The sequence below is a fragment of the Rhinatrema bivittatum genome, chromosome 1 (genome assembly GCF_901001135.1).
Source record: "Rhinatrema bivittatum chromosome 1, aRhiBiv1.1, whole genome shotgun sequence".
NCBI classification, from domain to species: Eukaryota; Metazoa; Chordata; class Amphibia; order Gymnophiona; family Rhinatrematidae; genus Rhinatrema; species Rhinatrema bivittatum.
The window spans coordinates 820,701,512-820,715,441 of record NC_042615.1 but is presented as its reverse complement, the minus strand read 5'-3'; the positions used below and the strand labels follow the sequence as shown (position 1 = coordinate 820,715,441).

Sequence of the window (13,930 nt, the reverse complement as noted above, 5' to 3'; positions counted from 1 at the left end):
CTGTAAACCGAGGTGATGTGACACACGTGCCGCGGTATATAAAAATCTTTAAATAAATAAATAAATAAATAAATAAATTAATTAATAAATAGCTAGCATGGATTAAGAGTTGGCTGAAAGGAATGAGCAAATCATATAGGAAAAAACAGATAAAGAGAGAGAGGAAATGTGAGGATGCTTTGACCTTGTCAGAAGAAGGAAGTGTGATGCAATCAAGGAGGAGAAGGATGTGACACACGAGAAGCAGACAGGAAGAGAGCATGAGAGATAGACTGGGAGAAGGATAAGAGAAGGAGAGTGAGATCTGAATATGTTCTGCAAAAGCATGGTAAATAGACACAAACACAACTCTGCCCAGTTTTCATCCACCCATGCCAATTTGTGTCTCTGTTTTGGTTATAATCTCAGAACCCGTCATCCCCAGCGATCTGATGAAGTCTAATATCTCAACCTCAAGAGGAACAATTGTCCTTCCCCTTCACTGGGTACCAGATCTCAATGGTCCAATCAGGTAACTAACTGCTTTAGTGTTGACCTCAGACCCTCAGTCCACCCTCGCCATTTTGAGACAGGGAATTCTCTGTATACAGCTGGACATGAATATGGATTACTTGTTCCTGTTCGTACCCAGATCACTCCAGACTTCTGGGTTGTGCCTCCCTGCCAGCAGATGGAGACAAATTTCACTCACACTGTACATAACCCAGTGTGCCACCTGCAGTCCCTCAGTATTTCTCTGTCTCCAGCAGATGGTAGCTGGTATAACATATGCAGTCTGGAGAGGAAAAAAAAGATTAAAAGATAAGAAACTTTCTGGATCCTCCCACAGGGTTGTGAGGTCCCGGAGAGGGTCAACCCCCCTGATTGAAGGAGGATGAGCAGGGTTGTTGGTGACCCTTCTAGTAGCTTGGTCTGGAGGTCCGTCGGGTAGACATCTGGTGTTCCAGATCCCTCATCCCCATGAGACAGAGGTGGAACCTGCTGGTAGTTCTGAACTGCAAGCCCAATGGGTTCTGTATGATTTATCCTGGGCTGGGTTGCTAAAGTTTTGCATAAGGAATAGACAGATATAGCTAGAGGTCTAGCTCTCTTCTTATCTGTCATGCGGCCTGCATGCCTGGGACCAGAACCTCTGCACCAAAGGAAAGTATTAGCTGCTATGTATCTTTATTTGTTCTCAGAGAGTAAATTTTAAAAAAAAGAGAGAACAAGGAACTAGTTAGAGGAATCTGTGCAGCATCAGGTTTCTGGGGGGTGGGGGGGGGAAGCTACTTTAGCAACTTGGGGAACTCAGTGATGGGATTTTTCAGCAGCTTCTTTGCCTGCAGATGAGGCTGGGTGTTGGCTCTGTGGTGCCCTGCTGGCCATTGAGGTGCCGGTGGTGCCATGGGTGTGGGGAGGAACAGCGTACATGTGTGGCAAAAGTGGCATGGCATTGGGGGGTCTGCGTCGAGCATTGCCGCACCGGTAGGAGAAGCATCAGGGCTGTCCACAGCTGGCTTGAAGGGACAGGTGCTGGTTAGACGGCAAAGCACAGAGAGAATTAAAATCAGCAGCAGCCGCAGGGACCGCATCGAGAGAGAGAATTAAAGAGCAGCAGTGGCTAGCAGTGGCTAGCGGGGCCTCCCTTCCCTGCAGCGTGGGAACGGCGGCCATCTTAGATGCTGCTCCCACATTGCCGGAGGATGTGGGGGTGGTGGCTGCCGCTTTGTGTACACTGTGCCCCCCATGCCTTCTGTTAAGAGTAGTAACTGCTGCTCTGAACAGGAAGCCCTTTTCTTAATTTCTTTCCTTTTAACCTCTAGGGATCCTCTGTGTTTATCCCACACTTCTGTTTCATGCTCTGGCTTTTGAGAAGAGATGGCTGCGGCAGAAGGGATATTCCGAGGCAGCTATTACCACTTTATTGCAGTCCAAGTGACCTTCCACGTCCTTGGCATACATGAAAATTTGGGAAGTCTTCAAGGCCTGCTGTGCAGTCAGTGAAGTACAGGCTACTTTGGCTATGGTGTCATATTTTGGTCTGTCTTCAGGAGGGTTTGGACAAGGATCTGGCCTTTAGCTCACTGAGAGTCCAGGTACCAGCCTTGGGCTGTCTCTGGAGTAAGCTGCAGTGTTATCCTTTGTCCGTACATCCAGATCTTATACGATTTCTTCGAGAGGCTAGAAATTTGTGTCTCCGTTGCGAAAAATCTCTCCGTCTTGGAATCTTAATCTGGTGCTTAAAGGAATGTGTGCAGCTCCGTTTGAACCACTAATGGGGACAACTTTGGACTTTCAAGGTGGTTTTTCTGGTTCAGTCAGGAGAATTTCGAAGCTCCAGGCTTTATCGTGTCACAATTTCTTTCTTTGCAGATTTTGCATTTGGGAGTGGTGTTACTTACACACGGTGTCTTCCTTTCTACCAGAGGTGGTTCAGCTTTCCATCTTAGACAGACTGTGGACCTTCCAGTCTTTCCAGATTTGGATACCTCCATGCCTCACCTGAGAGAACTTAAGCTCTTAGTTATAAGGCGTGCTTTCTTGCTGTATCTGAAAATCACTATTGATTTTTGTAGACCCGATCAATTTTTTGTTCTGTGGCGTGGTCCAAAGGAGTGTAAGAGGCTTCTAAGGCTTCCATTGTGTGGTGACTTAGGGAGGCGATGGGACCAATTTATATATCTCAGGGTAGTCCTGTGCCTGAGGGCTTAAGGGCTCACTTTGCGCTTTCTCAGGTGATTTCTTGGACTTATTCACAACTGGTGTCTCTGCTAGAGATTTGCATAGCGGCTATTTGGAAGTCGCTACACTCTTTCACCAGACATTATCTCTTGGATGTCAGGGCTCTGGCTTCTATGTTCTTTGGTGAGAGTGTTATAGGAGCGGGACTTTCCAGATCCCACCCGGTTTAGGGAAGCTTGGGTACGTCCCAGGATGGATCTGGGTACGAACAGGAAAGGAAAATTGGTTCTTACCTGCTATTTTTCATTCCTGTAGTACCACAGATCAGTCCAGTGCCCCACCCGTAGGAGGAGTCCATTCCTACTGGTATATAACGTATAATGTGGAGCTGTTGGGGGTTTTCAAAGCTTTTTACTTACGTGGTTTTCCGAGTTTCCAATGGGTTGCAGCTTCTCCTTCATCCCTCCCCCTGTTCCCCTGCTCGTTGGGAGAGTTTGCATTTTAGGATTTTTAATGTTAAGGTCATCTTAGCCTGGGTACAGGTCAATACTGAGGGACTGCAGGTGGCAAACTGGGTTATGTACAGTGTCAGTGAAACTTTCTCTGTCTCCATCTACTGGCAGGAATGCAAAACCCAGGAGACTAGACCGATCTGTAGTAATACAATAACATAAATTAGTAGATGTGATATTTGAGTTTGGGTTTCCTTTAACTGTTGTTGCAGTGCAGATATTTCAGGCTTTATTTTCGTTTCACTTCTTCACACACCCTTTGCTCAGCTGTCTGTCTCCGTTGCCTCCTTGGTACATCCTCACTATCTTTGCTATCTTACACTATTAGCACTCACTTCCTGTTTCCATCACCAATCTCTCTCGTTTACTTTACCTTCAAATTCCTCCAAGGTTTGCTAACACTCCCTCACCCTTTCCACCCTCTTCATTCTGCAGGCCTTCATCTTCCCTCGCAGCCTTCACTTACCCACCTCTGAGTAAGTACATACTCACAGTTCCAATGGTGACTATACCTCCTTTCTCCTATGCTGGTTTCCTTTAGAAACAGGAAGCCCATGTGAAGTAGGGAAGGGGAGGGAGAGGAAGAGAAAGAAGAGAAAAGGAAGAGGAAGTGGAGCCATGTAGGGTGGGGGAGGAAGGGAGTGACAGATTGATACTGGGGAAACAGGTAGTCAGGGGACCTGCCAGCCAATGGCCTCTCTAAGCAAAAACTGGCCAGGGTAGCCACATACCAGCCATTTAGGAACTCTTTTAAGGTAATGAAGACATCAGCATGGCTGTTATCTTTGTCATGATCTGTAAACATTTATTATCTGCATAGAGTCTACTCAAGAGACATTACTTGAGGATGAAACAGTGTTTTTGAAAATTGCCCATCTTCAGGTCTGCATGGTGTGGAGGTGCAACTAGTGAAGCTGGGTTTAAAAAAAGTTCGAATAAGTTCTTGAAAGAGAAGTCCAGAAACTGCTATTCATTAGGGAATAGCCACTTCTTGTTGTCGGCATTAGTAGCAAGGGATCTATTTAATGTTTGGGTTCTTTACATTACTTCTTTTTCACACAATTTTTATCTTTTCTTCTCTTTTTACATTTAGTCTTCTCATTTATGATTATTACAATGTAACATTTCTAACTTTTTGTTATATGTACACCGATGTGATGACTCTAGTTGAATATCGGTATATATAAAACAAATAAATAAATAAAATACTTGCCAGGTACTTGTGACTTGGATTGGCCACTGTTGGAGACAGGATACCACGTTTGATAGACCCTTGGTCTGACACAGTATGGCAACTTCTTATGTACTTATGCCTTCCCTCCAGATCAAGAGTCAGTGGAGGCCTGTGTAGGAAATGAGGTGAGGTCATGTTCAAGCATGATGGGTACCAGAAGTTGGAGAATGGGAACAGCCTAGGTGTTTGAGTTTCCCGACTTCTTGAGACATTGGGCAATGAGATTACCCCTAGCAGCTCCATAAAGTCAGAACCTTTGTTGCCTGCAATGGAGCTTCTCCTCAACAGCGAGTTTATAGTGACCCAGTTGCATGGTTCTTCTGTGTCTACTGGCTCCACCAACGAAGTAGGAGCAGGTGTAGTCAGGTGTTGGAATTGAGGAGCCAGAGTGATGGACTTCTGAGCCAGAAGACTCTCCCGAGCCCTCTCCTGCAGATGACAGTCAATCTTGCACGTCAAGGTGGTGAGGGCCTCCAAGGAGGCTGGTAATTCCTGGGCTGCATGCTCATCATTTATTTTCCCCAAGAGACCCCAGAAATATCATGACCAGACTATCCTCACACCAATTGAGCTTGAGACCAGAGTTTGAAATTCCACAACATATTCATCCAAGGTACAGGAGCCCTGACCTGCCCCTTTGTGCGCCCCTTCGTGCAGCCACTGAGGACAGTTATCTATCTATCCATCTCTTCATCTCTCTTCTCTCACTACCCCAGTCTCCTACAAAACTAGCTCCTTGGCTTTCTGACTGTTAAATCTATTCCACCCTCTCTGAAAATGTACTATTTCAATATTCCCATTATCAACAATCACCATAGAAATAATAAAGAAATACCTCATTCCCATACCTTCCAACAGAAGAGACTTATCCCTATTATTATTTCTCCTTTCACACAATTCCTTGGTCTCTCCCTTTTCACCCTAACCTTATTTTAATGCACAATCACTCTCTAAAAAATCTCACATACTTAATGATTATCTCTCAGAGGTCAATCCTGACATCTGTGCAATCACAGAGACTTGGTTAAAATCTTCGGATTCAGTAATTATTAATCAACTACCTACACAAACCTATGACTTCTTCTCGATTCCCAGACCTAAAAAAAGAGGAGGACTCCTATTTGCAGCTAAGAAAGGCCTAAAGTTAACTCTGCAACATTCAAGTGTTATTTCTAATATAGAATGTGCATACTTCAAATCTAAAGAACTACAAATATGCCTGATTTACGCTCTGCCCGGAATTCTTGAAAGCGACCCATCACCACTCATTGAATACATTGCCAAACACATTAACTACGATTCACCCGCAATACTTTTGGGTGACTTCAATCTTCACATAGACTTGGTCACACGCTCCTCCAACTGTGAAACTCTCTTATCATCGTTTCATAACATGGGTTTCAAACAGATCATTAACAACTCAACTCATAAAGCAGGCCACACTCTGGACCTGATCTTCATTAACGAAGGCATCTCTATCTCTTCCTATCCGATTTGTACTCCAGTACCTTGGTCAGACCACCAAATTATTTCCACGGTCCTCAAGACAGATACCACCCTTCCCCCTCCCTTCCCTAAAACCACCCTTCACTTCAGAAAACCATGCTCCTCAGAAGTACTTACTCATCACCTGGACAAAGAACTATCACAGCTTGACCTTTCAGATGTGAACTCTGCCATCAATTCTTGGCATTCTATCATCAATAAAGTCGCAGACCAAACCTGCCCACTAACTACTAAGGTGATTCATAAGGCCCAAGATAACAGAAAACCTTGGTTCACTCCTGAACTGAAAGCAATCAAAACATGCCTCAGAAACAAAGAACATATCTGGCGTAGAAATCCTACCCCCTCCACTTTAGCAAGCTACAAATCCACCCTCAATAACTACAGGAACACCATTTTCAAAACGAAGAAAGAATTCTTCGCAAAAAAAATTCACCACTTCATATTTGATTCCAAAGCTCTTTTCTCAAAAATCTCTGCCCTCATTAAACCCCTTCCTCCATCCATTCCAGACGAACATGTTCTCATCAAAGCCACAGATCTGGCCACATTCTTTGAAAACAAAATTATCAGTCTTACCAAAAAGTTTACGTCATCCAATTCCCCTATCCCCCACCGTAATTCACCATCACTTCAACAGACCGCAAGATTAGACTCATTTGAGACCATCTCTTCTCTCGAAGTGGAAAATATCTTGAAAAAACTCTTCACATCCTCTAGACTCCATCCCTCCAAACCTTCTCATTGCAATACGAAATACAATTGCTAAGCCCATTGCAAAAATCATCAATTGTTCATTAACCCAAGGATTAGTGTCTGATTCTCTAAAACAAGCCATCCTGAAACCTCTCCTAAAAAAAAACCCAACTTACCAACATCAGACCCAGCAAATTTCCGACCCATTGCCAATCTTCCATTCATCGCTAAGATCATGGAGAAAATAGTGAATAAACAACTCACTGAATTTCTGGAGGAACATAAGATCCTTGCATCTTCTCAATATGGTTTTCGTAAACATCTTAATACAGAATCACTTCTGATATCACTTACGGACTCCATTATTGCAAACATGGATAAAAAACAATCGCACCTACTGATTCTACTTGATCTTTCAGCTGCCTTTGATACGGTCAACCATTCAATTATGCTAGACCGACTCGAAGATATTGGCATTGCTGGTACTGCCCTTGACTGGTTCCGTTCATTTCTTAGCAATAGATCATTCAAAGTTAAAATCAATAATAAACAATCACATCCAATCAGATCCAACTTGGGCGTCCCACAGGGCTCTGCCCTCTCACCAACTTTATTCAACATATACATGCTTCCTCTCTGCTTCCTCCTTACCAAGCTGAAAATCAAGCATTACATATATGCAGATGATATCCAAATTCTTATCCCTATTAAGGAATCATTACAAAAATCACTTATTTTTTTGGGATAATTGCTTCAAAGAAATCAGCTCACTCCTCTTCCAGCTGAACCTAGTTATCAACAAAGATAAGACTGAATTCCTAATCATCTCTCAAGATGAAAACCTCCTGTCCAAGGAGACAATTTTTCACCAATATAATCAGCCTCAAGTTGACAACCACTATCTACCTAACTTCACGTCAACAATACCAGATAACATCAAAAATACCTCCCACGTAAGAGATCTAGGCACTCTCATAGACAACCAGTTGAACCTCAAAAGGTTTGTCAACAATACTACAAAAGAGTGCTTCTTCAAACTACAAGTCCTTAAAAAGCTTAAACCTCTTTTGCACTTTTATGATTTCCGTTTAGTTCTACAAGCAATTATTCTCACCAAAATCGATTACTGTAACTCGTTATTGCTTGGGCTCCCGGCTATCACAATTAAGCCTCTACAGATGTTACAGAATTCAGCTGCCAGGATTTTAACCAACTCTAAAAAAAAGGGACCACATCACCCCTATTCTCTAAAACCTTCACTGGCTCCCTATTAAATATAGAATCCTCTACAAAGTGCTGACCATCATGTACAAAACTGTACACAATCTTGCACCAATCGATCTAACTTACCAAGATCGCCCTAATAATCCCACTAGACCAATGAGAAGAGCTTACCAAGGCACTCTCTTAGTCCCTCAAGCTAGAACGTCACTAAAGAACAGGGCCTTCTCTACTGCGGGTCCCACTCATTGGAACAATCTCCAACCGGACCTCAGACAGGACCCTTGCCCAATATCCTTCAAGAAAAAATTAAAAACTTGGTTATTTAACCTTGCATTTCCAGAATCAGCTTTTTAGCTAATCACATTCTTTCTATTTTGCAACTCATCCCTGCTCACTTCTCTTCACAAATTTGGTTTGATGTTTAAATTCTATCTCATATCTCACTTTTTCGCGATCCCATGGTCCCCTTTTAAGAGACCCTCAGATACCCTTTAGTCTTATACTCCTTGTATTTCCTCTATGCCTAGACATATGTTTATCATCTTATCCTCTACCCTTATAGATCCATTCCCAAATCAATGGATCGATCTACTTTAGATCATGTATGACTTTGTAATGTAAATTGTTTTTCTCTGGTCAGTTAAATTTATAAATAAGTTGCCCAGTTTATTATACTGTATGTTCTTGGTTCCATGTATCGCCTTACAGGCAATTATTTTGTTCCTTGTAAACCGGTTTGATTTGTATCTAATGCAAGAAGATCGGTATATAAAAACTAAAAATAAATAAATAAATAAATATATGGAGCAAGTCCGAAGCCAGCGAGGTTGCTCGGCTAGATTCTTCAAAAACCATGAGGAACTGCTCCAGGAAGACAGGAAAGTCCAATAGGATGGGGTCTCCTCGCTCCCAGAGGGGAGAAGCCCATGTCAAGGCTGGACCATCCAACAAGGAGAGGATGAGGCTCATTGAGGAAGAGAGGAACCTGAAGCTGGAAGTGCATGCTACATTGATTGAGGAATCCCCAACATTTTTTAGGATCCCCAGATTAGTGGGGAGGTGCCGGGAACTGAGGGACTGGCCAGTTAATTGGTGAAGGAGGCAACGGTATGGGCAAAGATGGAGATGGTGCAGACGCCAAAGTCAGTGGATCCAGCCAGAGTGTGAGACAGGCCTTGGCTGTGGAGAGTTCTCCCAAGATACTTTGTTTCTCCTGAAGCCTGAGAGCCAAGCCTGGAATTGTTTGGAACAAAGACAAGTCTGCCGAGACCATGGCCTCAGCAAACTGTTGAGTCTGTGGACCCTTGGACTGGGGTAAGATTGACTCAACCTGCGGGGAGGGGCCCTGCAGGTTCTCACTGCCAGCAGGTGGACTCTTGCGTGGCAGAGACCAGAGTAAGGCTTCACCTATCCCAGCCCTCATTCCCCCCGGGTTGAGCCTTTGGGTGCCAGGGCCAGCAGGACTTAGGTGAGGGTCTCTAGGAGTAGGCGAGGTAACAGTGTCCAGGGTCAGACTAGGGTCGAGGCGAGCAGCTAACAGTCAAGACGAGGGTCCAGACAGTGGTCTGTGGCAGGCGGCTATCAGGCAAAGAGAAGATCCAATCTGAAGTCCATACTGTGTATCCATCCAAGGTAGTAGGAGAGTGGGAGGCAGAGAAGGCAGGAGCAGACTGGACAGATGAGACAAGAACAGGCTGTGTAGATGAAACAGGAACAGGCTGGACAGAAAAGGCGGGAACAGGCTGGGTAGAGAAGCAACACTCACTACAGCGTAAGAGGACCTGTTGCTGAGGCATCGGGGAGCATCTGCGTTGGCCTTAAATAATAGCAGGCCAGTGACATCTAAGTGCGCCGCAAGGATTTTCCCACTGCGGGCCCTTTAAGAATCTCGACGTCTGAGGACCAGCGGGATTCTCTCGTACTGCTGGCGATGGTGGTATCCTGCCGCAAAACAGAAGAAGGCGCGGCATTGGGGTGAGTAGCACTGCTCATGGGGGAGGGGGAAAAGCTGCATTGAGGGAGTAGTATAGGAGGTCAAGAGGGAAGAGGCCCTAATGGGATCCGCATTCAGAAGTGGGAGGAGAAATAGAAATAAGGGAAAGCATAGGAATGAAAGCACGTGGAAAGGGCTTTAAGAGGGAGAAGGGCAGGAGGGCGTCCTGTAAACTGCTTGGCACCTTCGAGGGGGTTCTTAAAGCTGCTGCTGCAGCCTAATGTTGTTCTGAGATGTTTGCATTGATGCTTGCCGTGAAAATGCTGCTATAACCTATCATGCTGGGTTGTTTGTATTCTTGTTTAATTACACTGGTAATCAAGTTTTAGAAGTCGTCTCCTTCAGCGATAAAATGTGCCATTTACTGTTGATGTTGATGTGCTGATGTGTGACAATAAACCAGCTGATTGGCTACTATTTCCATGATATTCTTTTACATTTTACTTCTCTCTGTTGCGTAGATAGTGCTTCAGATAGTAGAGTTTTGTTTATAAATCGTTAACTTGGGTCTTTTCGTGCATTCATGCTTGCATAATATTTCACCTGTCCTGTTTATGTAACACTTTAAAACTTAAATCAGGGTAACCCTTTTCTGAGAAGTGGCATTACTCTTCTAGGGCATTGAAAAGCCATTTATATCACTGGGGCTGTTCCCGCTGATACTTGTCCCCCTCCTGCCTGAATTACCCCAAGGGTGAGTCCTTTCTGTGGGGGGAAGCTGAATGCTTGTGGCCCAGGCCACAGTGTGTGTCTGTTTATCTAGGTCATATGAGCAGGACATAGAAGGGAGTGTTCTAATAATAGTTTACTGATTTTTTTCAAATTCAAGCAATGTCCAACTTGTAAATAAGACAGAATTGCAGACCCACCACGGGATCTCCCCCACCACCCCCACCCTGGCATACAGACATAGGCTGGGAACTCAGGTAGGACTGTTTCATGCTTTAAAGGGATCCCACACAGAACAGGATTTCCGCAAACACTGGGCCTCTTACACACATCAAGGCAGGAGCCTGACTCATCACCATGTACACAGAGAGAAGAAACATCCAGCTGTAATTTCAGTTTCTTTCTCCTGTCGCCTTCCTTTGCACCTCTCAGTGGGAAAGGTCTGCAGCTGATAGAGATCAGGAACCTTGCCCAGTCTCCAGAGGAGAGGAGATGTGACAAAAAATCCTCCTCTCAACCAAAATAGAAATCTATTAATTAAAACATCCAAAACCCCTCTGAGGTGCTACTGTCAGTGCATTCCTTCTCTGATCTAGAAGGATACTTACTGGCAGGTCTTCTGTTTCCTCCATTCCTGGCCTCCAGATCTGGGGAATGGCCAACACCAGGAGAACCCAGGCTGCACTCCAATAAAATAACTCAAAAGTAGAAAAAATCTTAAGAAAATCTCTCTCTCTAACAGTATATCCAGCCTGGCAGGGAGTGCCCAGAAAGGAATCCTCCAAAACATGTACTTAGTGAGGGGATAGGCCTCGCTTAGAAGCAAAACTACAAAAAGCTCCTCATTTTCCAAAACCCAAACTCAAATACCACACCTATCACTCTCCTAGCCCTCACTTATAGTCAAAGGTCCACCTCTGGGGGAGGTGCTGAACAGTGATATTCCTTTCCAATTTGGGGGTCACCACATCAGCAAAAGGATTATAGAAATAAAATTTACTATGAAACAAAAGGCCAAATCTATTATGTATATATTTATATATGTTCATAATGTAGTCCTTATTCAGTGGCTACTCCAAATCTCTTGGTTTGTCTCTTGTATTTATTAAATGGAACATTTCTTGTCACTGTCCAGCAATAGTCTGCAAGCATTGATGGGCTCCATTTGCCCTGACACCATTTTTCCATTGCTGCAAGAGAAAGAGTGTACAGGCAATGCAGAGGTCGTGTCCAAGAAAGCAATCCGATGAAAGGTTAGGAATCAGGAACGCAGGAACAAAGGAGAACAGGAACTTGCGAGGATCAGGAACGTAGGAGAATCATCAGGAGGCAACGAGTACACGACCAGTGTGGAGACCTGTTGCAAAGGCGATCATTGGAAGCCAAGCCTGGCCTTAAGTAGGGGTCTGCAAAGTTTTGGGAGGTTGAAAAGGTGTCCTCTCTCCCTAAAGCTTGGGAACCCCTGTGATAGATCATGTTGGAAGCATCAGTCACTCAGATAACTTCATCGTCTTAATGTGGAAAATCCTTTTATTTGTGAGAGATTGTGGGGGTTTCTGCTAGGAGGAATCTACCAACTGTGTAAGAACAGAGGTGTCTTTAGTTGGAGTACAGCTCCCCCATGTTGGCTGCTTTGGTGGTTGCGTCCTAGTACTATAAAAAGGGGAACCATTTGGAGAGAGAGTGGATTTTTGAGCTGACCTTTGAGGAGGCAGGTTGGAGTTTTCCTGCCCCTGTTTTGTCCCTTTTTCATTTAGAAAGGAGTACCCTTGGACCTTAATGAATAAGGCCTGGGTTGGAAAAAGGGTAGCTCACCTTTTTTTTTTTTTTTAAAAAGCCCTGTTTTAATTCCTTTTTCGACTTTGCTGTGGAGGAAGTTTCATCCACCCTTCCTTCATTATTTTGTTACTTTTGGAAGCCTGGATTGTTTTGTTTGATACAGCAATTGAATTCCCCAAGGCCTAGGAGATTTAGTAACTGTCAGGAAAATGGAGTGTTTAGGGAATCTCTTGACTCGGAGATATCCAAGGACCCTTCAGAGATCAACATAAGGAAAAGATCCCCATGCATCCCTGAGAGGAGAGCTGTGGCACATATCATCAGGATACACTGGAGGAGTCTGGATAAGGAGACGTCACCTGAATCAAGGTATGACAAGTGGGATTGTATCATTGCCATATAAAGTTAGTGAGGAATCCTGTTGGGACAAGCCTGGTGGACCCCTTGCCTGAGGTGGAGTTAGCACTACCTGTGAGGGCGAACCCCCGTAGGTCCCCACCGTCAGAAGACGAGGCCGGGCTGGTGCAGCGGGCGGGCTGGAGCTTTGCCAATACCAACCCCGTTCCCCGCAGGTTGAGCCCTTGGGTTCGGGGGCTGGTTGGTCTTAGGTGGGCTCCTGTGAAGAGAGTGGAAGCATCCAAGATCAGTCCAAGATCAGAAGGCCAAGAGTCGCCGATAGCCCGTCCGTAGTCTGAAGCCAGAGGATCGCTGATAGCCAGTGCAAGGTTGGAAGCCAGAGATACGCTGATAACCAGTCAGAAGCCAGAGGTACGCCGATAGTCAGTCCAAGGACGAAGCCAGGAGGTCCGTCCGAAGGAGACCAAGGATGGGGCTGGAGCAGGAGAAGGCATGGAAGGCAGGAACAGACACAAGGAACAGGAGCAGGACCAGGATACCAGATGCCACCGAAGCAGAAGCAGGAGCAATCCTTCGAAGAGGAACCAGGAACTGGAGCCAGAGCAGAAGCCAAGGCAAGGTCTGAGAGCCAGACCTTGCCTTAAATAGGGAAAAGCTGGGCAGAGCAAGGAGTAGGGCCAAGGCAATATCCGGCCATGGTCCCTTTAAATTTTGTACAGAGACGCGTGCGCAGGCTTAGGGAGGTTCAGGGGAGGCGGAGCCCGCGTCGGGGACAGCAGCGCGTTGGAGAGGCCTGGAGGAAGGGGCCTGCCGGCGCGCAGGGAGAGAGGGACCCGATGAGGCGCCACGATAGCGGCTGGCTGCCGCGGCAGGTAGACCGGAGCTGGTGACTGCCGCGCCACGCTGGTAGGAGGGAGTGGCCGGGCGCGGGGGGCCGCAGCCGGCGGTCCTTACAGTCCTATTCCACCAGTTCTGGAAAAGAGCTCCAAATCTACCCCTGCCACTGGAAAGGGAGATGGAAACGTCAGTAGAGAGTCCCAGATTTATCGGAAGTGAATTATGTAATGGATTTCATGGAACATAGACTTGTATATTGTCAGTCACTTCATTCCTGCATTAATTATCAGCAAAGTTATGTTGGAACTGCATTCATTGCCCAGTGTAATTATTACTGTAAATGTTAAAAGACTTTTATACAATGTTCAGGGTCTTAGAGATCAGTCTCCCCCACCCCGACTAGGAATCCTGGAAAGCGGGGAATAAGGACAATATGGGAAGTTTGGACACCTCAAGCCC

At 45.3% G+C, this 13,930-nt stretch overlaps 1 protein-coding gene across 1 annotated transcript in view; it reads left to right on the top strand.

The window, feature by feature from the left end:
* Positions 1-13,930, top strand: part of LOC115073462 — a 301,189-nt gene that overhangs the window by 173,596 nt on the left and 113,663 nt on the right. Inside the window, exon 12 of the mRNA XM_029571896.1 lies at positions 409-511. Within this exon, the coding sequence (XP_029427756.1) occupies positions 409-511 (103 nt within the window). The remainder of the gene's footprint in view (positions 1-408; positions 512-13,930) is intronic.